At 49.6% G+C, this 26,821-nt stretch overlaps 1 protein-coding gene and 1 long non-coding RNA gene across 5 annotated transcripts in view; both read right to left on the bottom strand.

The window, feature by feature from the left end:
- The window catches only part of EIF4G3 (eukaryotic translation initiation factor 4 gamma 3), a 154,542-nt gene extending 128,396 nt beyond the window's left edge, over nucleotides 1-26,146 (bottom strand). For all 4 annotated transcript variants that reach the window (XM_084494678.1, XM_084494679.1, XM_084494662.1 and 1 more), the window contains exon 1: nucleotides 25,524-26,146. In XM_084494678.1, coding sequence (XP_084350804.1) covers nucleotides 25,524-25,711 — 188 coding nt within the window. In that variant the 5' untranslated portion in view covers nucleotides 25,712-26,146. The remainder of the gene's footprint in view (nucleotides 1-25,523) is intronic.
- On the bottom strand, nucleotides 11,867-12,471 carry LOC311422125. Its single transcript, XR_014685196.1, has 2 exons — nucleotides 12,413-12,471; nucleotides 11,867-12,127 (listed from the first exon to the last, which is right to left on the bottom strand). It is a non-coding gene; the product is annotated as an uncharacterized lncRNA (long non-coding RNA).
- Nucleotides 26,147-26,821: the final 675 nt, after the last annotated feature.

Here is a 26,821-nt window from a genome sequence, read left to right as displayed (position 1 = left end):
TCAAGACAAAAAAAAAAAAAAAAACTTTTGCGAGGACAAGTAAGGATCTGTGCAGAGAGGAACAGAGAAGGCTGTTTTCCAAGAAAAGTGGTTACTCAACTGGGTGGGTATCGTGCAATATTTATAGATTTGCTGGAGCAGCCTCCTCTAGCGAGCCAGCGAAGCTGCGCGCTATCTGGTGCTCGCAGAGCCCTGCAGCAGCAGGGGCAGCCTCCCCTCCCCTCACCGCCTCCAGGACTGCCTGGGTCCCGGGCTGGGGCAGCAGCCGCACCTTAGGAAGGACAAGAGGTACAACCACCGGCTGGCAGCTACAAGCACAAATCCTCGAGGCTGCCATTTCACATTGATCCGTGATGGGAGGCTGTTTCTTTCCCATTTCGCTAGCCAGTAAGTCCTAGTTATTGCACAGAAAAGAGCCCTGGGATGAAAAATCCTTTAGGACTTCTTTTTGAAGAGACCTGTGCAGTCAAGCTTTGTTTCTCCTTGGGAAGGGCAAACACAAACACCAGCAGACAAGAAAGCCGCTCTGCACCTGAGGAAAGCCCCCTCCTGTTCAAACACAGCCCGCAGGGCCCTCCTGCCTTACACCTCTGGAACTGAAAAGCCCACGAGTGGAAGAAAGAAATCACCAAAGCTCTTCAGGCCATCTAGGGAGGCAGGCGCTCTTGAACGGAAAAATATGAGCACTCTTTAGGACCCTCCAAGCAGCGACGGGAATTTGAGATGTGCTGAGATATGGAAACATGCACAGCAAGGCCATTTACTTCACAACAGGCACAGAAACAGGGCCATCAGCCAAGAGGAAAAAGAAATATTAAGGCCACAGAGCAGAGCTCAAGCAAAAGAAGTTAACGTTTCACCATACAGCCTCTATTAAAAATTACTGCAAGGCATTAGTTTTGTTATGCATGCAATCTGCTTCCCACTTAGACTGCTTTAATTTCACGTTATTTTGCCTTGCATTTACCTGATCTGCTACATTTTAAAAGTTAACGAAATATATACTAAATGACCAGCTTTGGCAAGTTTTTACCACTACCGGCTATATCATCATCTTCCTGCAGAAGGAGAGGCTTTTATATTCATTGAAGTTCAAAGTAATAATCACATTTTTTCCTTCTGTGGCGTTAGTCCCCTCTGCTGTGGACGACATCGGAACAGCGCTTTATTCTAGAACAGTTTGTTTCATGACGTCTTAAGAACACAGAAACCGGCGCAGGTGCTCAGGGCAGCAGGCCTGGCACTCGGTTACCGTGTTTGTCTGTCACTGGCCCAGATGATTCACACGAGAGCTGAGGTCTCACCTGGGGCTTCAGCCAGAGGAAATCACCTTCTCTGCTTCCAGCCAGACCTGGAGCGTGGTGGCTGCCAGCATCCCCCAGCCTCGCTTTTTCAAGTGCAGCTGAGCTGCGGGCACATCTCCGTAACTTCCAGGAGATGAGGCGAGAGGAAGAAAGCGTTTCTCAACTTCCTAAAACCGTCACAGCAAGAGCCATGAGAGGAGGTTAGAGCAACGTGCTGAGCGAGCACTAAAGTTTGTTCCGTTTAGGATTCAGCTTTCTCTCTCCTCCTTTGCCCTGCACCGAGCAGGGCACGCTTGATGGACTGCAGTGGGCAACTCGGCACTTCGTTCAGCTTGCTCCGGTCTTCCCAATGGAAGAGTGTCCTCGGGCCAGTCCACACATCCCACCTGAAGAAATGCTGCCTGCTTTTGAAGCCCAGGGGCTGCTAACACCGCTCACCTCTAAGGACAAAGCACGCACAAGGACCTGAGTGGAGCGGGAATGCAGAGCCTGGCGCTCGCACACCTCCAGATTCACCGCAGCGAGAGGGGCGAACGATGCCACCGCTCAACACGCTGAGCTTGCGGCCACACCAGCTGACAGGGACAGCTCAGAAAAGCCGTCTGCCCTTGGGCCTGCCTACCCCAGTGTGTGGTGCCTCCCAGATCGCCAAATTAACTGGCTCACGACACAGCCCACAACGGCTTCCGGGACTCACACGCTTCAGTAACTCCTTTGAGCAGGAACAGCTGACTTTGCTCCTTTTGAGAGATGTGGGTGATGGTGGAGCATGAGAAATGGGCATCTATGACATCTGTCAAGAGAAAGAGTAATTTGGAGTTCTCATCCTTGGAAAAGCTTTTTAGATACAATGGCTACTTAGCAAAGGGAGTAACAGAGCCTCCCGAATCCGATCTGCAAAGCCTGAATTTTGGTGTGGGGCCACGCCAAGCTGGCCTACAACCCTACACAAAGCATCTATTTCCAAGGAAGTTCACATTTTCAAAGGGGATTAAAAAATTAATGTAAACAGACCTCAAGAAGACAGACATCTGAAATGGAAGAATTTACATGAAACGCAGTACTATGAGAATTAGTAAGAGGATGTGAGAAAGCAAGTCCAGATTTACTTCTCAGCAGAAGAGCTGTAGCTGAAAACACAGAGATAGGAGGGGAAACTAAGGAAGAGGATGTGAGGACCTGAAAAAGGAGAGTCAATCAAATTATTGTGAATCTATGAAAACCCATGGGGTTACCCCAGCAGTGGTATGCAAACCTGGCATCTCACAGTACAAGACCCCTAACAAAACAAAGGCAGCGGTTCATTTGGTCATGTTCTGACTCATCTCCTGCATTTTGTACTCGAGCCATGCCAGGGAAACAGAAAAGCTTTCTCCAATATCAGCCCAAATAGGAAGGCAACTATTGACCAAGCTTTAGCAGTTGCTGGCCTTTTTTAAAACCACATAAGTCAAATACACACATTTAATACACTGGATTCCTCTGCTCGAGAGGCACTCCACGGCTGCTTTTGCCAGTTGAGTGAAGCCAGCGTTAACATCCACACGCTTGGATTTCGGTTGTCTGAGTACGGAAGGCTGAAAGGCACAAAACCACAGACTGTCCCCTTCCTTGTCTGAAGGAGCTGTCCCTGGTATACTTTACGGGGCCAAGACACCACGCGATTCCGGTGAAGCTCCTTCCCAACTTGCCTACATGACGAAAGCATCGATGCCCCTGGGTCCACTGAAGAGCTGCCCCCCACCTCCAGGCTCCTACAGCGCTCCCTGTAATTAACGGGCCCATTCGACAGTCCCGGGCCAATGGCGATGCTTTAAAATCCTCCCCGGCCTCCAACTAATCAAAACTGAGTCCGAACGCTGGGGTTTTTAGGGCCGGAAGCGCAGTCGCGTCTGTCTGAACACAGCACATGCCTGTGGAAACCACCACAAATATGCAGTGCTCAGACATCAAAGACAGGAAAAAGGAGCAGTAAAAGGGGCACCCAAGGTCAAAACGTATGCGAGGGCTTCTAAGCCCAAGGTTTTTATTACAGCAGCCTTCCAGAAAGGCGTGCGGAGGAAGATGGCAGATTTCCCCCCACAAAAGAAAGAAAACCAAGCTAGCTGACTCGCATGGGGCTTTGTTGCCACGGCTCGGACGAAGCGACCCGGTGGATTTTCACAGCGAGCGACTCTCAGCAACTGCTCCAGCACTGCAGGCACGCTGCGGTTTCGATAGCTTTTGGGGCAGAGCGGCTCAGAACAACGTGCCTCACGTGGATTGGGGGCAAGTGGACAAAAATCCACCCAACCGGGCCGATCCCAAGGTGCGAACCCTCTCCCACTCAGTGAAACTCATTTCTACTTCGCTGGGAAAGTTTGGGCATGAATTAAAAAAAAAAAAAAAAAAAAAAGTAGAAAGGACAATTTTAGTGCTGTCTCACAATCACATTCCATACTTTTAAGTACAGCAAAGGCCCCTAGGCCTTCAAATTCATTTCCCCTTTGATCCGCAAGAGCCTAAATTTATTAGCCTCCTAGACACGCGGCGAGGCTCATCTCTTTGTACAGGAAATTGGAAGGAATTCAGACAAGGCTTTATTTAACGTTCAGACTCCCCCTATTGGGCTTCACTGCTATACAGTGATTTTACCCCAGGCATTTTCTTACAAAAGCTTAAAAAAAAAAAAAAAAAAAAAAAAAAAACACCTAGAACCAGACCCTCTGACAAGAATAACAGAATTAAAGACAACATTTACCAGGGCACACGGAGCACTTGCATTGTGTGGCAGATCACTTGTGAAGCTTTCCCTGGCTAGAGGAACCCCTTTCAAGCAATTAATGAATATTGGAATTTATTTTTTTTGGTCGCATGGTTAAGGAAGCCTTCCAAATGAGAAACTAAATTTGAGATGACTGAGAACTTCCTCCCCACGAGCAATGACTTTAAGCAGACCTACATTTTACTGGATGGTCGCAGAGTATTTCAAAATCCATTTCTTCCCCATTTCATAGAGTGGTGTCGAGGTGTCCACATACAAGGGTATACACTGATTTAGAAAACGCTACTAAAATGTTATAGCAATGCACCACTGAAAAATAGGTGCTCCAAATGCTCAAATGCACTGCGATTGGGCAGCGATGCACCCCTCGGGATAGGTGGCAAAGAGATGCCGACGCAGGCACATTCTCGTACCTTACATCCCTGTATCAATGCATCTATCTGAAGTTGGTTTGATTTATTAAGCGACTATGGATTTTAAAGCCCTCAAGGCCTTAAATAAAGGATTGCACAACCGTGTGCACTTTCCCACAGGGCAGAGTTAGGCAGCCGCTCGTTCCCAACTCGGGAGGCTCGAGCTGGCTGCGGGGGTGATGAACAGCCGCGTCTGGGGCTCCCCTTCCCAGCCAGTTCGAAACTGTGGGCTCAGCATCCATCTATAAGAATTTAGAGTCACCCTCCATTAGGAACAAAATAAGTCTTGCTCTCGTGACAAGTATTTCTTCTGCCACTTGCTCGAGCCCCTCCACAGCTCCGAATGCCATTTTTCTTCATGCCTGTCACACATTCACTACAGGGTGTTCCATTACATTATCCTTTAAGAGGTGCAGAAATGCAGTCTCGCTTATTTCTCTGAACTTCAGAATTTATGCTCTAGTTGAGGAGATGTTGGCCGAAGACAATGCAGCTTGTCATGCCATTAAACACTGCTTCAGAGTACCAAAAATCCAACTATTTCTGAAAAAAGAGGTGTGCTGAGATGCTCCAAAGCCTAAGCCTTTGTGGCCATCTCTTGATTGCAACAATACTGCTGACAGCAGCTCATTTGCATAATCAAATCCATCACTGTCCCATTCTCCCAGTTAGTCTCATCCAACAAAACACTCGGTTTTGGGGCACACTCCCCCCAAACAATCATCTGTGCTTCATGATAACAACCTCCCTACCTTGATCCTTACTCCTGGCAGCATTTACATTTATTTTTGCATGCCTCCTTTACATCAGCCCTTTCAATCAGCTGCTTCCTAACATTTTATTTCCAGGAATTAATTCCCCTACTGATGTTTCAGAACGATTAAAGAGCACCTACCAGTAGCTTTCAGATTTATTAACACAGAAATGGAAAAGTAGCTTTCCTTTCGCTTGCCTCAACCTCTTGATAGGAGGGAGCGCACCCCCCCTCCGCTGGGAAAATAAGCAGCACATGAAGTCAGTTTCGGATGATGCTGAATGAATTTACAACTGTTGAACAATACTCTCCAACTGCATAACTGCCACTTAGCAAAAACAGCTGTTTTAATAAGAGCTTGCATCTTTAGCTGGCTAATGCAAGAACAAAATTAAACAGGACAACATGGAGACGGATCCAGCCGGGGGGGAAAGCCATTTAGTATTCCCGAGCACTGGAACAAGCCATTCAGTCTCTGCATGCACGCAGCCTGCACAGGCGTTAACGCTCTACAACCACGTCCCGCTCAGGCGAGGATTTGCCAGGATCTGTTTACATGATCCACTTTTCTTTGAGAAAGGCATGAAAGAAAATGTTCCACGGAGAACTACGAGATAGCGCGTTCCCTCCCGGCTTTCTGCAACTTTTCCTGCAAACTGAGCAAACAAAACGAATGCAGAAATATCATTGCTGCTCCTGAAATGTATTAACAATGAGAGTGAGGGCTGCTGAAAGAGAAAGGGGGGACTGAAAGTATTAACAAAAGCCCACAGCACACTGGCTGTGGCTAAAGCTAGAGCCTGAAAGACTTCTTTGTCTTTCTGGTCAATGCAAGCCTATTCAACAGCCCAATATATAGCAGAAAGAAGTGAGGGTGGGAGGAAGAAGAGTACTGTCTCTTTAGGGGACGTCTCCTCAGCTGCCAAGCTGCAAGGGGGAGAGAGGACTCGCATGAACACAGCGAGCTTTCCAAGCAGCCCGTAACCCGGGTATTGTCTATTAACAAACATGAACTGAAAGAGCACGCTCTGCTCGCACCGAACCCTCCTCGACTAAGGGACACACATTCCAGGAACTGGACATCTAGTTCCCAAAGAGCCTCGAAGCGCAATATAAAGAGGAAGCTATAGAAAATAAACCCTGATTTCTTCAAGTCTGCTTGCTTTTCTGCAATCCCTTCCTCCCAACAATGAGCTATTGTTCCACTCCTGGTACTGAGGAAATGTTTGCGTTCCTTCTCCGCGTCCTTTACATTTAGAGACCTGCTCCTCATTTCAAGATAATCACCCAACACGCTACAAAGCACGCACGCCTTTCACAGTTAGAAAGAAACTAAATTTAATATTGATTTCACCAAACAAACCCAACAGCTCATTCCTCGTTTTTTTTTAGCATGACCATAAATGCTCTGCAGCACTCTGCAGCTAGCCAAAATCCCTCGCAGACACCAAAGAAGGGTCCAAGCCAGTACCAGCACGCCATTTAACACACGGCCACCAGTTGGGAGCACAGAGCGATCAAGGCGAGCGTTATCTTGAGGGGACTGATACTCGCTGGGGGGGGTTCTTCCCCTCAGTGCTGAGGCACAGGCACACCCAGACTCCTTGCCTTGGCTGCACAGCCACAGGAGCCAGGAGCCCGTTCCCACCTGACCACAGGATTGGGCCCTCCGCTTGGCTTACGATGCGGCCGTCACATACCTTCAGTGCTGCTGGTGAACGGAGTGCCCCGAAGAGCAGGAAAAATCTGCTGCAAAAACCAACAGTGGTGAACACACGCATGTAGGCTCGCTGCTTTTTCTCTCCTGCACTGGGCACATGCCGCATGCTGGTCCCGACGGAGGAAAGAGTGCTGCCTGAACTCTCCCTGCTGCTAAACCCTTGACCATTGCAGAGCAAAGATTTTGCTGCTGGCAGAACCACGGCAGTTTCTTCCATGGGCTTCATGTATAACCATACAAAGGAAACAGGCAAGCAAACAACAACGTTTGTGTTTCCACCCCTCCACCATTCCTGCACCTAGCCGCAGGAAGCGAGGGGGCAGCAGGGCGGCCGCTGCATGAACCCGCTCCAGAAGGAGCTCCTGCACGCCCGCGGGCCTCAAGCATGAGCACAGGATGCAGAGGCTCAAAGGAAACCTGAGCACGGGCTCCATTTTCCTACAGCAGGCTGATGTGAGAGAACTACATGAAAGACAAAGTTGGCAGAATCCTGCCCTTCCGCAGCGTGAAGCGCGCTGATACTGCTGCTTTTAGGCGCGCATTTCGCTTCTGGGGACTCTACTGCTGTTTTTGGAGTTGGCCAAGGGGCAAGAAATTTCTTTATAAAAAGAAGCAAACTAATTTCTTTGCCTTAAAGACAAGGGCTTAATTGCAATCACAGCAATAGCTTCTGCAAGAGCAGCTTGTAAAGATAAAACTTTTTTCCCCATGTCGTAGCTGAACTAAAAGGGAGTAAAACTCTGCGGTTACCACAGTTTTAATTAAATTTGATTGATAGCCCATTACCTAAGTATGCACAAAGCCACAGTTCGCACAGGGTGCTATTTCCTTTCAGGTTTTTCAATACAGCAAGGACTCCCGGTTTTAACCGTTAAGATAAGGATCTTTTTGGAAGAGTTGATCTGCCAGTTCACTGGCAAATGCTGGAAGGTCTCAGTAGAACTAGCCACCCGGGCAAGAAGTCACGGCCCTTCGGGCATCCCACATGCGAGCAGGGTGTGGATGCCTCCAGAGGGAGGATCCACGGCACGAACCGGACCCACAGCTGAGATTTCTGCCTCCTTTCTTTCTTCAGGAACAACATTGTGAAGTGGGGAAGAGGAACTTAAAAGCACAACGCTGCGAGCTGCAGAGTACCTGTGGCTGCTGCAGAAGTGGGATTTTATAGCATGTGCTTGTATTTTTCTTCCCCCCTACTTTTTTAATGCCAGGGTGCTACAGGTTCTGAACTCCAGCTGTCCAATTACTGAACACCCACAAAGAAGGCAATGAGAACAGAAAAGCAGAAAAAGCAACAATAGAAAGTCACTCAACCTAAACCCAGGTAATTCTGGGCTTGCTAGAAATACTAACAGAGGCAGCAACTGCTACAATATGCAAGCATGAAACCAAAGTTTGAAGAAACATAGAAATTGAGAAGAAACAAAGAATCACAGCACTTTAAAACAAAACAACAGAAAAAAAAACCACCCTATTTCTGATTAGCAGTGACTTGGATTTCAGTTTGCACATCTGGCATTATAGGCAGAGATGACGTGTTGATAGGACTTCTCTTCTACCACCCTAAGTGAAGGCCTGCTGCACTGATGATTAAGAACAAAATGCAGCGGGGTACGTTTTATTTATTTATATTCCTGAACACAGCATGCATCAGGCAAGCAACTTAAATAAAGCCTCTTTACTCCAAAGCTTTAACATTACCACCATAGACACAAGAACATCAATAACGTCTGCATGAAAGTACACTCTGTCTTCAGGTAAATCAAGATGTAAATATTTGTTCCACTTAATTCAGCTTTGTACAGTCCAGAAGCCCTGATCAAAGATAACATGTTTTTTGAGACGCAGTAATGAAATGCCAGCATCTAGAAATCAAACAATCTATAATAAAAGTTACTCAATAAAGCAACTAAGAAAGCAGAAGATGTACTCCATTACACAGCACATAAGAGCTACTCAACATCGTTTATACTTGAATATTCATGTGGAAAAAAAAGATGAAGACCTAAGAAAAAGGAGACAAAGAGCCTCATTAAGTTTATTAAGGCCAGTAAAAGAGCTACGAGTGCGGCTGCCACAGACCAGGTAGGTTTAGGCCCCAACCTCAGGGCTCTTCGCTGCTTTCAGTATGAGCGCTCCGGCTGTTCTGCATACGGCCTAGACAAACCCCACATAAACAGGCTGCAAGGGACAAACACCACGGCTGAAAGAGGTGTCAACCAAATGAGTCTCTTCAAAGCACTGTCGGTAGAGGTTTCCTGTTTTCACGTTCCTTGCTTTTACTGAGCCATAAGCTGTAAGGGAGCCTGTGCACACTGCTGGTGTAGAGATTTTAATCGGTTCATTCATTTAGATTCAATCGTGTTTTGCAGCCGCCCGGGTCTGCTCTGCGATTGGGATGTTCTTTTAGAATAACACACTGTCCCCTGGCACCCCGCAGGAATACCCACCCAGAAACCTTGAAAACACTTCTCCCCATGGCAGGGAAAACAAGAGACTGCCCTCAGCTCCAGGGGCTCGCGCCGCCTCAGCCTGCTGTGCTGGGGGCCCGTGGAAGCTGCATTCAGTGGGGTCACAGCGACACGACAGCCCAGGAAACAAAAGCAAAGCCAACCAACCAGTGGACACGGCAAGAAGCCCAGCCTGGGAAGGTGGTGAATAATGCACAGAAAGTCACAGTTCCAGGTTATGGTTAAAAAGCTCTTGGCTTTAAAGCACTGTGCTATTAACCCCATGCAAACTTCGCCCTTTTTCTGCCCACATCGGCACAAAAGGTTTCTGAGGGGAAGTTGCTATTACTACCAGACACAACCAGAGTGATGTTACCGCTGAGTGCTTGCCAGGCACACGTGCTGCTGACTTTTATTTGTAGGGCATCCACTTTTCAGTCCGTGGAAAGACCGTTTTGCTGTGGTTTCCCTGTTCTTAAGGGGAATTTAGCAAATCAGGTGTCCTGGTTCTCTCTACAGAATCCAAGCACGTCAATGAAGCTCCTTTAAGGCACTCCAGACTCATTTACCTCCCGTGCAGACAACCCCATTCCCTCCACCTGATCCCCTGCAACCGTGTTTCTCGTGAGTCACGGTGAGCAGCAAACAGCCTCAGCAATTCCTCTGTACTGCTTCCCCAGGGCGACCTCAGAGCAAACAGCGACCTGGTGAAAGCCTTCAGGTCGCTGGTCCTGGAACACCTCGCAACAGAATCCTCGGCAATTCACCAGAAGACTCCTTCAGAAGCTGCCTGGATCCTGGGCTCTCAAGGTACGCATTTCTTCTGCATCTTTAATACCTCCATCGCTCCTGGTTCACAGCTATCATTTAGGCCTTAATGCAGATAAAACCTCCTGTTTTTCTAGGCTGGTAATGTATAGCTACAGCAAAGAAATAGTTCTGTTCTCACGTTTCGGAAAGAGAAAACACACAGCTAAACCCCAGCTACAACACACACCCCTTGCAAGATACCAAGGGATGGCTTTCCAGCAGGGAGAGCTGGGATCTAGTTTCACAAATACCACTCCCGAGGCACTCAGCTGGAGCCAGCACATGTAAGGAGCTCAGGACCCGGCGACTCACGCTGCAACACTTGCCATCGCGTTTGGCGAGGAGGCAGGCCTGAGCAGCGTGCTGTCCAAGGGAGACCTTGGGAGAATTTGTCCGGTGAGTTTCCTGTGCTTCAGGAGAGGTCTGAGGGTAGACCCGCGCTTTTTTCTTTGAAGATATCCAAGAGCTAAAATTGCAGGTGCGGTGACTCACCGAGCTCCTCCCCAATGCGATTCCAAATGTTTTTTGAACACAAAAAGACCTCAAGCCTCACCATCGATACAGGCACGTTGTTTCTACTTACGTATCTGAGTTGTATATTGCGCAACAACCCTCAGTGCTCTACGGTGAGTTCCTTTGCTCCAGATCGCCAGGTTTAGGCACAACGCATTTAATAACGCACGCGTTAATGGGATGAAGCTGCAAGTACAGAACTGGGGAAGCTCCATGCTGTCGCACGGCATTTTGATCAGTCTGCCTTCAGAGCAGTGGTACAGACAACTTGGGGAGTGGCACATACCGATCCCAATCTCAAAATAACTGGATTACAGGAGTGACAGTCAATTGTAACTCCATTATTCAAATCTTGATTTAATCTAACATTGAGTATATTTCTTAATCAACCTGCCTCAAGTGACTACTTGAGGGCTAATCTCTCAAAGCCTTTATTCAGGGTAGAGAAGATTCTTCTGTAGCTTTAACACACCACGGAGCAGGTAGAACATGAAAACGATTATCCACAAAGCTTGTTCTTTCTGAAAATATTTGGCAAAGCACTGGATTTTTTTTTTTGTCTGTTTCATATAAACATGATGTGAAATGAAGTTATAACAGAGTCTCAGAATGCCCTTCAGCATCTGAAAATGAACCAAGCTTGGAGGGAAGGAAGCATCACGAACAAGGCATTTCTCAGCATGGTGCAGCAAGAAAAAGTCTTTTGGATACTGTTAACTGCATTTATTTTTGCAATTAACTACAACAGAAGGAGGAAAAAAAAAAAAAAAAAAAAAAACATTACCTGAAAGAGAGAGATATTCTAACATTGCTTTTCCCAACAAGGCTCTTCTAGACCAGCCTCTGGCTACCAAGCATTTGGGAAGTGTTAAAAAAACTTATTTACGTGAGAAACAGTTTAGCAGGGAAATGGCATGCTAGCTCCCAGGACCCCCAGGCATGCACAATAGAGCCGACTGCACGCAGCAAACTCCCCTCCAGAGACGAGGGACATGAAGAGGCTGCCAAAATAATGCTCCAGCTGCCGCTCGCTGAAGACGTTTCTGCCCCAGCTGATAACAACCATCCCAGTCAGAGCTAACCACACCCCCCTGTTTTGCCAGTTTAAAAACCATCAGATTCCTCCCTAAGCAGCTTCAGAGAAGCGATCCCTGTCTGAAATATTTAAAGATGGAAGCGAACAGAAGGATTCAGTGGAGAAAATACAGGCACAGAAAGTTTCCTGGGTTGCTGCACCAAGCGAGGCTGCAGATCGCCCCGGCTGCAGCCATCCCTAGGAAGATGCTCACCCCAGAGAAACCTCACGCCCACCGAAGTCCCGAGCTGTGGCGGAGGCAGCGGGCAGTTTGACACAAAGCAATCGTCTGGAGCCAGAGCACGTGACGAATGCTGTGTTTTCCTTCATCACGCGTCGTTTTTGAGAGAAGAGAAAAGAAAATAATAGTAGCAGCCTTACGCTGAAAGGCAGTTATACAACTGTTAGACTAAGTGAATGTCTTGGTAAATGCTGTAAAAATACACATAGCAAGGCCGCAGAGAGCTGGCTTGGCTAAGATCACACAGGAGCAATTGCAAGGAGCCAGCCATGGAAGAACAAGGTTTGGATCTCCCTTTTGGCCTTAGGACACATACAGCCCACTCCTTTCTAGAGTTACTTTAGCTTTTGGTGTGTTCCTGAACTAACCAGTGCACTTCTCCAGCTGTCCTCTAGACCTTTGGCTGCAGCAGAAGCCTGTATCCACCTAGTTTGGCAGGAAAAAAAAAAAAAAAAAAAAAGTATTTCACTGAAATGCCCCAGGCATGGCAGCAGAGCTGAAGCCATACCCATCACCTACCTCTTCCATTCCGTACCACAAGTGCTGATATAACACTAGGGCTAGTTATTGTGAAGTACTTCTGTATTTCAATCTTAATCATTGGGGATAAAACAATTCACACCATATGCAAACCACACAGTATCTCACGCAAACCGAAGCACACTTCAAAAAAAAAAAAATCCCCAATTTAGCACACTTCTGTCCCCCGATTAGCAGCTGAAACAGCAGTTTCTGGCCTGATACCAGCTGCACACACGCTGGCAAAGAGGCTCTGACCTGCTTAGACGCTGTTTGTGAGCTGCTCTGAGGTAGCTCTGTAAACAGGCTCCGTGTGCCGGGCCGGGCAGCCTGGACCCGCTGTTGGCGTGCTGGGGAGGACGGCTTCCACCGGGCTGGCAGAGAGGTACCGCTGTTCCCAGCAGCCTCGCCAGCAAGAGAAGATTGGGATTGTTTGCTTTGTGTTGTGTTTTTTTTTGTTTTGGTTTGGTTTTCCCCTCCTTCAGAACAGCTACTTAACACAGTTATTTCTAAACTGAATTTGTACTGCAAACACATACCTAGTTAAGAACGCCAAAGTCCAAACAGAGAAAGGGAAGAGGGCCAGGTGCCACGGCTGTACGACTGGCCCAGCACAGACCAGGAGGCAACCTGCCTCATCCCAACCAAAACGGAGAAACAGTTCTGCTAGTAAGGGCAGTATCGATCTGTAGAGAGAAATACCAAATTTTCCCTTTCCAAGGGGAGACTATTAGATATCCCTGGAGAAAGAAGAAAATTAAAACCAATAATAACCAGAAAAACGTCCCTCTGGTTTTCTAGAGAGTCTAGAGAAAAGCCTTCCTCTGACCAAGATGTTTCTCAGCCTTTATTCAGCTTGCAGCCTGCAACAAACTTCAGCATAGGTATTGCAGTCACTGAATTCATAAAGTAAAACCTTACGTCTCCAGCTTCCCTTCAGCACAGCAATTATCTGCATCTGGGGGCATGTTGTTACAGGCACGGAAGGGGGAAAAAAGTTCCAGACACAAGAACCACAGCGCTCACTCAGGGCAATTTTCACCTGAGAATCTAAATTTCAACCGAGTCTTTCAACACTGTTTTCTGTAATTTACTGAAGCACAGCTTACTCAGTTTTATCCTCCTATGCATTTCATGAGCACAGAACTGTCCCCAGCCCACTCACCTCCAACCTCGTACCCTAACAGCACAAACAAGCCACTCCAGCTGACGAGGCTACCACACGTGCTCACCTCTTTTCTCTACAGGGCCGGCCACTGCTTGCAGCCCTGGGGGCTCGGGGACCCTCCACCAGCCACCCTGCATCCCCAGCCCCGCGTTCCTTCTGCGTGACGAGCATGAATACCAAGCAGCCTCGTGGTGTACCGTCTCATTCACTGGGCTGTGTTTCCTACCGTGTCTCTAATACTTCATGCTGTGACTTCATGGGAAAATTTAATGCTCGGCTGGTCAATCTGTCAGGAAGCATCGTGGTGACAGCGGTGTTGTCACCCAGACTGATTGTCCTTCTGTGATCTGAGCAACGAATTCAAAAACTGTGCTCCTTGAGAGCAGTAATGCTCATTTCAACTCCCAATTTTGTAACGCCTTGCGATTTCCCCCCCATAATCGTTATTTCAGCGGTTTATCAAAATGAAATGAAATCATAAGCGCCCTCTTGTCACATGCAGAGTTTATGACTTCTCCAGAGTTAAAATCCCATGTCATACAAAATGAAGTCTTGAAAACACAGGCATCTAGGGAAGACAGAGTGATGAATCTTATCCTGCTCCACAAAAGCCGTAGTTCAAAGAGTGATACAGGGTGGGCAGGAGCTCTGAGTCTCTTTGGTCCAATGCTTCACTCGTTCAATTTTTCCACATAAGGACTCTCAGCTGCATACTTTAAGCACACCTCTATAGGGTGCTTGACAAAAAAGAGCAATAGCAACAATATATTTATCCCAGCAGAACCTGAAGACAAGCAGTGAATTAGTTTCAGAGCATTTTTCATTTTAAAAGCTAGTTTTACTGCCCGTAGCTCTGGCTGTTGACTTTGGGCCACAAACGCAGAGGGAAAGCTGCATCCACCACACACGGCTACCAAGGAAGACTTCCAAGCACACGCCTCTCTCCTGAGAGCACCCAGCAGCCCCCGAAGTATCGCTGTGAACCACGTGCAGCGGAAGGCAGCACAGACGTACGTACCTGATGTGCTACCCCCTGTGCATCAGGAAGCAAATGGCACTTTCAGGACCCATCCCTGCCTTCTGGTTGCTCAGGACCCTTTGCACAGACCTCTCTGCTGGCAGGGTTGCTCCTTTTTTGACTGGTGTAGAAGTCCAGCTTTGCTGATTTCAGACTGCACAGGAACTACAGCACTGTATTTGCAGCGGGTCTCCAAAGATAACAAACTTCTGAACAAGCACCTAGGAGCAGCCCCCAGCCACTTGGCTCTCCTTGTCACCACGGCAGCGAGTGGCATCACCTGGCAGAACACAAACAGGGATGCACCCAAGACCATGCTGGTACTGCTGCAACTTTAGCAGCCTTTTATCAGGTTAACCCTAATCAAGTCAAACATCCAGGCATGGTGAGGGGAGGAAGAGAAGACGAAGAAAAGGACATCCTCCGGTTTGATAGCGCTGCGTTTGGTGTTAAACGTTGACATTTCCCTATGATCAGAACAAGAAGGGACCGAATCAAATACTTCAAGTTGTCCCTAGTGCAGAGCATCTCTGATGTCCTGAGACACAGGGGCTCCAGCAAGATGGAGCGCCGCAAGTTAGAGAAGTGCCCAGAGAAGCTGTGGATGCCCCATGCCTGGAGGTGTTCAAGGCCCAGCTGGATGGAGCCTTGGCCAACCTCGTCTAGTGGGTGGCATCCCTGCCCACGGAGCTGGGGGAGCTTTGAGGTCCCTTCCAACCCAAGCCTTTCTGTGCTTCTACGATTAGATGAAGGGAAAGAATCATCCAAACAGAAAAAAGAACTGCCCACACCAGCCACATGCCTGTGACAACTGCAGGGAAGTACAAAGAGCTGTGGCACACAGCCCCTCTGTCCCAGCAGTGATCCCCAGAGGCCCTGCAGCACCTACTGCCCAGGCTCAGCCGTATGCACGAAGTACATGCAAGGAACGGATAGACAGAGAAACACTGAAATAACTAGTAGGTCCAACAGAGAACTGACACGACACGGTGGTAAAACTCAGGGATCCAACTCACGCCCACAAGCAGCAACGTGAGCAGTTTCCTACAGGCAAACACTGCCGTTAGCCTTCAGAATCGCCCCTCAAACTTGTGTTAAACTCATCGTAATGTGAGGCTCGCCAGCCCAGCAAGAACTGAAGTTTGTAACATTTCTCTTGCTACAGCAAAAGGACACCCTAAATGCCATGAGCAGCCCTGCCATCTCAGAGCCCATGTGGAGCACTGCTCAGAGCACCGCGTGTTGGCAGCCGCGGCTCCCAGGGGGCCATCGGGACCAAGCTGTTTGTCCAGGCGAAGCCACTCAGCTGCGGTGAGCGGCTACCCCTGCTCCCAGAGGCACCTCATGCAGCACCCCACGCCGTTCTGGCCCGCCAGCTGTGGATTTTAGGAGATCCCAAACCCAGAAGACACCTTGGGACTGCAGTACCAGCAGGATGCAGATACGTTCAGTCCAACCTCACTTACACTTTTTCCTGTGAAATCCGGGGACATTTTTGACCTTCCTGCAGTAGGCAGGGAAGTTACAGATCTTTTATGTCCCCTACTCCTAAGCAAGAACACTGTCTTAAGTCCAAAATCATGAAACCAGGGATGGAGCTAGACCACAAAGAAGAGCAACCCAAGCCTAGCATGTGAGCTCTTCTCCCCTAAGGAAGTATTTTCAGCTTTCTCCTCCTGCAGGGGGAAGCTCAGCAGCCTGCTCTGAGACCTTCAGAACCTGAGCAACCTTTGAGCGCTTCAGTGAGACCAGAGAGCCCTCCAACTCCCCGGAGGCTGGCAGTTACCTCTGCCTTCACCGCTTCCCTAACAAATCGGAGACAGATCCACACCACCAGCAGAGAAACAGCGCCCTGCCCGCCTCAGTTCTCCTGCACTCGCTTGTTTTATTGCAGTGCTCTGGTTTCTTTTTACATGCACGTCACAGGCTGATTAATACTCATCTTGGATGATCAGATGTCCAGTAAATTCAGGCTTTTACACCACTCACCACTATAATTCTGATTAAGGCATACCCATTTTACTAGAAAGCATTTGCCGACTATTCCCACTACTGACATCCAGGCCATTCAATAAGACATTCTGGACAGAGGTTCGGGCTATAAAATTCACATGTTCTTAGTCTGCCAGGATCGGAATTTGGTGACAGCACAATTCATTCATTTATTTAATGATCTTAACGTCAGCCTGAGTGGATAAAGTGTGCTTTGGCTTCAGCAAGAAGAGATGGGGACCGTGCCAAGCGCCAGCAACAATTGTTCCAGTGAATGCCTGCAACGCCAGGTACTGCTGCCACAGACAGCACAACCAAATATTCCATTTTGGGGGGCTGAATGGAAATCACATCAAGCTAAACTTGGTATGCAAGCCCAGAACCAAATATTTAAACGTTAAGGAGTTTATTTGTGCTGACAAACTTTTTAATTAAGAAAAGGTTTATGGAAACGTAATCAATACAATTAAGCTGAACAGCTTAAGCTCACAGAACATCCCAAAAGTTTAGTTTGCAATATTTGCATATCAACAAAAATTACATCCTTTTCTTTTGAAGAGCCAGACATAAAAGCACTTTGACTTTAAAATGCCTTTACTGGAGGAAAACATAAAGGCTAAGTTACAAACACGTTGACAGCTGAATTATTTGCATTTTACAAATCTAGAACAAAAAATGCAGAGCTCAGAAGAGCAGAGTATTTGAAGAACGACCATCCAGTAACTAGTATCTATATTTGCATATGCACTGGGAAGACAGGATGCCACAAACTGAAGCTAACCATATATTCTAGAGCAAGCTGAACTCCTCAGATGTCTCAGCAGCTCACAAAATAGTACGTCCAAAAGAACCTTCTACATGAGCCTCACCATGCTAAAATTGGGCATGAATCACCAGCTCCTGAAATCGCAGTCCCCGCACACTCCAGAGCTTACGAAGCACCATGAATTTCACATTAAAAGTCACAACAAACATGCTTTAAGTGCTTTTTGATTTTGGTCCTTGACTTCCACCCAGATAAATGGTATAGATTATCTACCCTCAGCTACAGTACCCTGCCAAGTTCCCTTTCAAATATAACATACACATCAAGCCTGCCCAATTTACCAGCTGAATGCTGCAAGACAAGGTGCCCAGTGTCAAGCCTGGAGCACGATGTACATCACAAACAAGAATAAAGACTCTCAGAAACTTTTCAGATTAGATTTCAACCTGAATTTCAGTTCAGGCTTGACAATTCTGTAGAAGAGCTTACTGTAGTACAAGGTCAGAAGGGCGAGGTCTCACTGCTTAGGTGGAATACACATTTTTAGACATTTCCTTTTCCGAAGAAGTTAGGAGCCTTTCAAAACCAGTGACCAATTAAGAAAACAAGGCTGTAAGTAGTATCACTAAAAAAAATAAATATATATATCTCTCATTCTTATAGGCAGTCTCCCCTGCTTAGTCTGAAAAGACTGAAGACTTCTGTCATTTTTGCTTTTCAGTGAAAGAACAAAATAAGCTCAGAAAAACGCCAGTTTCAAGACACAGCAACTTCTATGACTCCTTAAGAACGCAGAGGAGAGGGAAATCTCTTTTTCAGACCACCATTGGTGCAGCCATAGCATTAGTTCAAATGGATTTTCAAAAGCCACTAGCAACATGGGCATTTAAACCATAGGAATTCAGTAACTCGCACAGAGTCACTCTCACGTGTAAATCAAACTGAAACACAAACAAATGCACAATCATTATTTGGCAACCTGACACAGAGTCGGTGCAATGTTTATTAGTTTCCAACTGGCAAAGGCTTCCCAAACTCAGGAAAACCTGTATTACTTAATTAAGATCTTTAACCGCATTAACTCTTCTTTGTTCAGTGCTTTCACAGCATCAAGGACACCCAAGGGGCAGCGGCAGCAAGGTGCCTTTTCCTGCCCCACGGCCCAGAGTGGGTACCACGTGAAGCCCACTCACCCGCTGAGCACGGCGGTGGTCCCCATGGTGGCTCTCGCCCAGCTCTTCCCACGAGGACGCTCCTTCTCCAGAGCAAGTCTCATTCCTGCCACGTCCAGCCGCTGGGAGAGGAGCAGCTGCACCTAGGCAAGTCCTAACCCATTTCAACAAATCCCTGACAGTTTTGGAGAATGCTACTGGTATCAGTCGAGGATCAAACACGTGTCTTTCTTTCAAGATGTGCAGTTGAGAAGCCACTCTGCTTTTTGTCAGGCATGCTCAAAACTCTAGAAATATTTCAGATCTCATCCAGATAAAGGATACGCAAAGGTGTTACAACCAACAGCAGGAAGTTATTATTTTTGGTAGCAGAGTTGATTTAAACACGATACAATCCAGGGAAGCCTTAGAGCTTTCCTCTGTGTAGGAAACTAGCCTGTTTCTGCTCATCTTGGGTGACTACACAGCAAACAGGCAAAAACAATTCTTAAGGTACCATAAGAATAGAAAACGTGTAATTTTCCTTTCAGGAAAAGAAAAAATACTGTCCCATTAACCTAGTTATGTGCCCAGCAGCAATTTGACTCCAGTCCCATCAGCAACAACGTGCCATCACCTACTATGAAGAGAGCATGCTCTAGGACATCTTCCAAATGTATATAATAAAACATAAGAATAACATGTACTAGAAAATTTTGCTAGCCTAAAAGCTTATTCTGCTCTCCTCCCTTTGACCCTTTTTTTTTTTTTTTTTAAGAATCCATTCTATTTTCTTCTTCCAGCTGTTCCACATCATCCTTCCCTATTTGGGAGGCAAAACAAAGTCTGCAGCCTGGAAAGGAAAGCTGCATGTGTGAGAAGTTCCTGGAACTACCACAAGGTGCACAACACGGAACTACGGAAACTCACACCAACTGTGCTTAAAAACAGAAACACCAGCCCCTCCAGAGCAGGGGCCACACCACTCCTCCACCTGCACCTCGTGCCCCAGAACAAACGCCCATTTTCTCCTCTCCATTCATTCCAGGAAAGCCTTTGCAATTGCGAACAGACATGAAGTCATGGATGAAGGCTCCCACTGAAGAAACGCCTGTAAAACAATGGTAGGACCCATCTCTAACTCCCCAGAGTGAAAATTCCAGCAACTTTAGCCATATTAGACAATTTACACACAGCTGAACTTGAGAGTGGACTAGCCCTGAAATTGCTGCATTAGGGAGAAAAAGAAAATACAGGTTATCCACAACTTCCAAAGGGAGCCCTTCACTGCTAACTCTTCCCATGACACAACGGAGCAAGCACACTAGCTCAACACAGCCCGTGTTAGCTAGTGACATGAAAGAGCCTTTCAGCCCTAACACGATGACGGACAAAACCCACACACACAGATGAAAATCCTTCTACTTCCCGACACTGAAAAGGGAGGTTAGTTGTTCTAAGGCTCCTAGTACTCACTCAACTTAATCAAGTTACTACCATGAATAAAAACACAAACCGTGTTCCAAGATCAGTACTGCACGTTAAAATATGTATCTGTAAATGACTAAAGTAACCTCCTGCAGGCTGCTGCCAGAGAACATATGCAATCATGGCTCCAAACATGAGAGGAATAGAAGTTGTTTCAAATCACGCTTTTGGAAGAATGGTTTTCTCCAAGACATTTCACCATAAAATCTTGTAAGATTTTCTTGTAAGCCAGTAAAGTGACATATCTGCACTATAACATGATTAGCTTTTGTCATTAAATAAATTAAAGTTATTTCTGCTCAAAAGAATGCTTAGATGTGCCAAGGCTGGGGATCATCAACAAGGGAGATGGCAGAGAAGTCTAAAAGCACTTACTTTTTGGCAATATGCTCACAACCTTGTGCCCATTCCTCCTCTGCAGGACAGCCACTACCACAGCAGTGAAAAGCTTTTCTGAAGCTTCTCTCCTGCTGCATCCCCTCCCAAGATACAAGGGCTCCACAGAGTCACACATTTTTAAAACAGAAACATTTCTCAGGCAACAGGAATCCCTTGTGTCCCTTCACCCAGCTGAGATTTCAGAAAGCTCGGCCCTGAACTCAGGGCTTATACCTGAAGCAGAAAGCAGGGAACATCTCTGATCCCAGCCTGGTTTCTTCCGCCTTTCACCACCCCTTCCTTTTCAGGACTGCAGTGCTCCCAACACCATTCTTCAAAAGCATCTGTGACCGGCATTTGGGAGGGCACTTCTGATCCTGCTCTCGTTTCAGCTCCAGTTCAGCACAGAAGCAGCGCAGGAGCCGGAGCTGATCCGCCAGAGGCGCAGGGAGGCACGGCGCTTCGCACACAGTCACGACCTTCACCAACAACTGGTGTGCCCAAGCAGCTCCCACTGCCTGCCTAATCCCTGCACCTTGATCTTCAAAGTCCTCAACAGATAAACCCCAGAGAGCGCCCGAAGACATTGCATCACACATCTGGAAAAAAGCCACTCGGAACAGAAGTACGCGGCGAGCGAAGGCGGCGCCGGCGCCGAGCTCCCAGGGGCAGCCAGCGCCCAGCGCCCGCTCTCCCGCAGGGCACGCCGACGATGCTCTCCCCGGGGAAGTTCTCAGGCCGCTTCTCCTCCCACCCTACGGCACCTGCTCAACTCTCTGCTCACTACGCTATGAGCAAGGAAGAGAGAAAAGCCAACACAGCCAAGCCCTCGTTAGCAGCCCTAATTTAACTAGAAGATTGCCAGCGCAGGCCTACTGCAACGGCACAACCTGGCACGCGTCCGAACACCAGGTAAGCGTTGCCAGAACCTCACCCCGACTTCACACAGATCTCTGACGTTCCTGAGAGCGATCCTGTATTTCTTGCTGTACTCCCAGGCTTTAGGGAAGCCGCCGCAAACCTCCGCTCCCATGCGGAGCGCTGCCACGTACCGCCTGTGCGCTGCTTTCTGCGAGGGGCTACAGCACAGTCAGCTGAAGCACCTTGCAAGGACAAAAGCAGACATTCAATCACCGAGGAAACATCAGCAAAACCCAAGTGTCCGTGCACGACAATGTTGAACTTCACACACACATAAAAATGCTGACCCTTCCTCTCCACTTCTCAGAAACAGAAGCAAAGGGTAGGGATGGAGAGCTGTAAGGGAAGAGAAAGAATTTTTTAAACAACTGTTGTTTAAAAACCCACCCCGAAGCTGCCACAAAGCCCTGCTGCAATAACCTGAAAAATACCCGGGCTGAGAGAGAGCCAGTCCCACAACCCAACAGCTACAGCGCTGTATTAAGGTCAAGCTTACCGGTGCTTGCATATAGAGCATCAAAAACCAGGAAGCTGAACTCCCTCCAAACGCAAGGAAGTTTGGGAAAGAAAACAAAAACCTACAGATACCAGCACAGAGGCCAAGATGGCTCTAATTTGGCTCCAAGGTACGCTGCTAAATTAACCCTGAAGGGCCAGCAGGCATGCAACGCTACCCGAGTTCAGCATAAATCAATCTGTTTGTCCTTTATAGCGCAGTGTTTGCTGATGTCTAGGCTAGGAAGACACTGGTGACCTAATTATATTGATCCACAAAATTTATTCACAGCATGGGGACTTTTTAAAGAACAGCTTATTATAACACGCACAAAAAATACCTCAGGAAACCTGTAAGTGGGAGCACAAAGGAGAGCAGAGAAGCACTGCGTGACTTAACGCACAGAAGTAGCATCACGTTAAAACCACCAAGGCCCACAGAAAGCCAGCAGCCTGCAGCGCACCTTCAGCATTCTACATTTTGGTGGAAGAAGTCCTGCTACAGAACAATCGGCTTCGTGTGCAACTTACTGCTCGGAGGCAGCCTGGAAGGGGGCAGGTCTGGCTTTAGCCTCCATCACAGCCCCGGCACGGCACCTCAGCGTGGCATGCGGACACCCTCGCTGTCCCCCCCCAGGCAGGGTCAGAACGGAGCTGGGAGTTCTGTTCACACTGACAACTTTGAGCACAACTTCTGCCCGAAACCAGGTTTGACTGACTACTCGCCACTGCCAAAGGCACAAAGGTGTCCCAACTTACATAGAAAGTTTAATTTCTCAAAGCCGCCGCGATGCGGAAATTATTCAAAGCTCTCTTGTCTTATAGCAGCTCCAGTAACTTCCCAGCCAGCACGTAACAGAACGATCATCCCACCAAAACACTCCTGTTATTCACGTCCATCACACTCCAGCTTTGCTTTCCTTCAGAAAATTGATTTTAAATCTCTTCCCCTGAATTTTTCTTTTCCCTCGTTAATCCCCTTCTACAAATGCACTTCACGTAAGCAGTCCTCGTTCCTGTCCAGTTTTCTCTTACCCAATTCTTTTTCAGTTGTACATTTAATTTCATGATGTACTGAAACCCCATGTGTCTCCATAGACACAAAGTTCACCACGTGGAAGCAGCTTAGTTTAAAAAGCCCAAGTCTGAGCCGCAGTCTACCCACTAACATGCAACAATCATTTGGATCAACATTACTTGCACTGCTGTGAGGAGGAGACACGGGGACCTTGCCATGCACTCTGAGTTGCCAGGAGAAACCTGCAGCTACAGTTTATCTGCTGTGGGGTAATGCTGTCTCAACAGTCGTACCAAAACAGAAAAAAACAAACAGAGCTAAAAATAAGGCTGAACTCAGATGACCCTCTGCACTTCAGTAAAGCGCAGATGAACTATGCTCCCGAAGCCTCACTTCTGCAGCACTGCTGACAAAAGGTAACAGCTTTTGTTTGCTGCCTGGAAGCATGCACAACTTTCAGCAGAAGAAAAACCAGCCAGGACACCTGAACACAGCTCGCTGAAAAGGCACCAAGAACACGGTGTTTGTATACACCGCATGGACAGATTATTTAAAAGTTAAGAAGCCGTATCAGACAAACACGGTGTTTCTGAAACAGGCACGGCTACAAGGAAAAACAGCCCCATCACACCAACCTGCCCGCATCCCTGCCTCTGACGTGTCCTCGCTACCCAGCGCTTGGTTCCTCTCCCCCTCCTGCTCTGGGCCCCCAGGTGGCTCCAGGCGAGGTGCCACGCTGCCACCGCTCCTTTAGGGAACGCACGTTCCCCCCACGCCTCTTCCTCCAGGGCTGCTCTCAGAGGTCAGCCAAGGCTTCTTCCCTCATGCGCGCAAGGCGTGTAGCGACAAAACTCACCAAAGGCAACAGCTCTCCTGCCTTAGCTGTGACCGTGCTGCCACTCGGGCAAACCACCACCAAGCTCGCCCTCGGTGATGTCGGAGAAGTATTCAGATCCCTCCATGGTTCTTTCAATGATGACTTGGAAATGAAGTGCTGTAGAAACCTTAGCGCACTCCTGGTCCCAGACCCAGGCAAAGTTTGGCCATTTAACCGTCAAGGCAACCAGCATCGCATCCCGCACGGACAAGGCTCTTCCCAGACAAGCCAGCACCTTGCTGGAAGGATCGGCTGAGCACCGACTCCCCGTGTGCGTGCCGGCCAGCGTCCCCCCTGTAACTCTTGGCACAACACTCCAAAGTGAGCAAATTCCCCCTGAGCAACAGTTTTACTCACCACCACCCTGCTGACTTGGTAATGACAGCACCTTTGCGCTGTTTTCCTAAATAAAGCACATGCTGGAATTACAGAGTATCACAAGCTAGCCAGAAACACCCAGCAGAGGGTATGTCCCTCCTCAGCACTCTTCATTCTTCAGAGGTTTCACTTGACCCAAACAAACCCGTAACGTCAACAGTCCCATGATTTAAGCAATATTATTTGTGGTCAGGGAAAGAATGATTCTTGCCGGAAGCTCAAGAAAACAATGGACCTAAACTGATCATAAAAGGGCTTGGTTTTCCCACCTCAAAACTGAAAGTGAGAGCAGCAAAATGCTTATACACAGGGAACACGTTTCTTAAAGAACACACGCATCACACAGCTGAAACGGATCTTAACCAAAAACAATAAATAAACCCTCTGCTTCCATGTTAAAATATAAGTCGTTACCACCAACAAACAGCGACGCGTACTCCTGACTGTCCCCTGCACAGCATGCGACACCATTCCAGGACAACACTGGATTTCACCAAGCATGTCTTTTCGCTCCACACCCCCACCCCCAAAAAAAAACTTCAGGGGGAGGAACGCCAATTCGCCAGGGGATGCTGTCCAACGCTGGAAACAAAACCCAGGCAGGCACGCTCGCTCGCCACCCCACTTTCCTGCTGATCCCTGCAGTATTTACCTCCTGACTCGGGGCCTAGTCGCAGAGAACCGGAGACCTTTAAAAACATTCCCCGAGCGCCGGCCTCCCTTTGTAGCGGGGCCGTTCTGGCGGAGGGGTTTTGGGTGGAAAGCTTCTCCTGCCCATCACACACGGCCTCGCGGGGCAAGCTGCTCAGCGCCACATTCCACCTTAGATTTATTTCCACGAGCAAAGTAAAACCCCAGGAAAATCGGCCCTGGCTGGAGAGCCGGCCTTGAAACTCGCCTTTAAAAAAAAACAACAAAAACCCAGCACTTACCTGGGCAGGACCGGAGGCAAAAGTGACAAAGTGACAAGCGATTTCACATTAAAAGTTCACCGGGGGGGGGGGGGGGGAGATCGGGGCTGAAGCCCCCACGCAGGAAGCACCCCACGGGGGGGGGGGGGACAGGGACAGGGCAGCACAGGGGGGGACAAGGGGGACAAGGAGGGCCAGGGGCCCCTTCCCCGCGCTGCCCCAGCAGGTGCAGCCCCCTCCGCGCGGGGGGGGGCCGCGGGCCCGCCCCCTCCCCACACACACAAAAAGGGGCCCCAAAGGGCTGCGCCCCGACCCCCTCCCCCCCCACAACCCCTCCCCACCCCCCTCCCGTCCCCCCCCACCGGCCGGGGGGGCCCTCGCCCCCCGGGGAAAGGATACTGCTGGGGCGGCTGTGGCGGCAAGGCCCTGATGGTGGGGTGAGGCGCGGGCGCCGCCGCCGCCGGGTGAGGGGGAGCCGGGGGGGGAGGCGGCCCCGCTGCCGCCGCCGCCGCCCCGCTGCCGGGGCCGGTCCCCGCCGCCGCCGCCGCCGCGCCGGGTTTCAAAGCCGCCTTCTGCGGTAAACTCATCGCCAAGCGGAGCCACCACCCCCCGGCGGGGAGCGGGGCCGGGAGCCGGGCCGCGGGCGCGGGGGGGAGCGGGCCGGGGGCCGGGGCGGCGGCCGGGGCAGCGCGGCGGGCCGGCACCGGCGCCGGTCTCCGTGACAACGCGCCTCCCGGAGGGCTCGCGGCGGGGAGGGCACGGCGGAGCGGGGGGGGAGCGGCTCAGGCCGCGCTGCTCATGAGCCGCCGGCGGCGGGGGGTCTCGGCGCCCCTCCCCGGGGGCAGCGGCGCCCTTCGCGGCGGCGGCTGTCGGGCGATGCCGGCGGATTTTCCTCACAGGAGCAGCGGAGCATCAAACATGGCGCCGCGGCCGCCTCCAGCAGTCCGGCAGGACGGACGCTCGGGCGCCTTCGGGCCGCTCCGGAGCCGCTCGGCCCGGCGGCGCTCGGCAAGCTTCGGCTGTTTCCGGAGGCGCTCGCTGGCGACGCGCGCTCGGGAAACCTCGGCTCCTTCCGGAGGCCTTCGCGGGGCGCACGCGCCCTCCGGCCCGGCCCGCCTCCCGCCCCGCCCCGCGCGGCCCGGCGCCTCCCGTGACCCCCGCGCTCGGGAAACTTCGGCTCCCTCCGGAGGCCGAGGACGTGCGGGAGTTCGGGAAGCTTCGGGCGGGCTCGGAGGAGGGGGTCCCCGCCCAGGAGGGAGCCGCTCGGAGCTCTTCGGAGCCGCTCGGGGCTCTTCGGAGCCGCTCGGGGCGAGCCGAGGCCGCAGCTTCGGGCGCTTTCGGCTCGGCGGCCGAGCGGCTCCGGAGAGCTTCGGCAGCGCTCGGCGGCGGGGCCGCGGCTGTGAGGGGGAAACGCTCCCAAAGGCGCTGCCCGTGCTGGGCGGGTGCTGCCTTCTGCCAGCGGAGACGCCCCCGTGCCCCGCCGGGCTGAACCTGCACAGGCGCCTTGGGTTAGGAGGGGGGCTTCCCACTCCTCAGGGCGTGTGCCGTGGCCCACCTTTTAGGCCAGGTTAAAAATCCAACCACGAAAGATCTTTAGGAAGAGTTTTCCGTGGGTTGTTTGCATCCCATCTGCTGTGTGTTTTGTGTCGCTGCGAGCTGAGGAGGAAGATAATACTTTAAAGCAATCACAAATAAAC

Source organism: Aythya ferina, assembly GCF_964211825.1.
Source record: "Aythya ferina genome assembly, chromosome: 21".
Lineage (NCBI taxonomy): Eukaryota > Metazoa > Chordata > Aves > Anseriformes > Anatidae > Aythya > Aythya ferina.
The sequence above is the reverse complement of the archived record's forward strand: the minus strand, read 5'-3'. Positions and strand labels throughout refer to the sequence as shown.